The sequence below is a fragment of the Eimeria tenella genome, genomic scaffold, assembly GCF_000499545.2.
Source record: "Eimeria tenella Houghton genomic scaffold, Eth_scaff2743, whole genome shotgun sequence".
Taxonomy (NCBI): domain Eukaryota; phylum Apicomplexa; class Conoidasida; order Eucoccidiorida; family Eimeriidae; genus Eimeria; species Eimeria tenella.
Window position 1 is genome coordinate 1,764 of NW_013542619.1, and position 460 is coordinate 2,223.

The 460-nt window shown below is 62.6% G+C and overlaps 1 protein-coding gene across 1 annotated transcript in view; it reads left to right on the forward strand.

Moving 5' to 3' along the window:
- Window positions 1-460, forward strand: part of ETH_00036570 (uncharacterized protein) — a gene marked incomplete at both ends in the record, with an annotated part of 1,048 nt that overhangs the window by 461 nt on the left and 127 nt on the right. The window contains one exon of the mRNA XM_013375392.1: window positions 21-459. Coding sequence (XP_013230846.1) covers window positions 21-459 — 439 coding nt within the window. The remainder of the gene's footprint in view (window positions 1-20; window position 460) is intronic.

Here is a 460-nt window from a genome sequence, read left to right on the forward strand (position 1 = left end):
GGAGGCGCAGCAGCCCGCAGGTTTTGGCCCGGATTCCAGTGGCGTTGGCGGAGGGACAGGAGGAGACACTGGAGCGTTTGTGGAGCAGCAGCAGCAAGAGCAGCAGCAGCAGGGGCAGCAGCAGCAGCAGCAGGCTGAGGGACTTGGCCCTCGAGCTGTTCAAAGTCGGCAGAGACAGATTGGAGGCCCAAGAGGAAGACAAGGAGACAGAAGCTGCTGAAGACGACAGCAGCGAAACCAAAGGACGCGAAGACCAGCAGCAGCAGCAGCAGCAGCAGCAAGAAGAAGAAGATGGGGAAGCTTCCGTAGAGGCCGACAGGAAGGACGCCGCAGGGACACAGCAGCAGCAGCAGCAGGAGGAGGACGGGGAAGAGGAGCTGGAGGTCATGGCGTCGGACGACGAGTCTGCTGCTCGCCCAGCAGCAGCAGCAGCAGCAGCAGCAGCAGCAGCAGTGCAAGC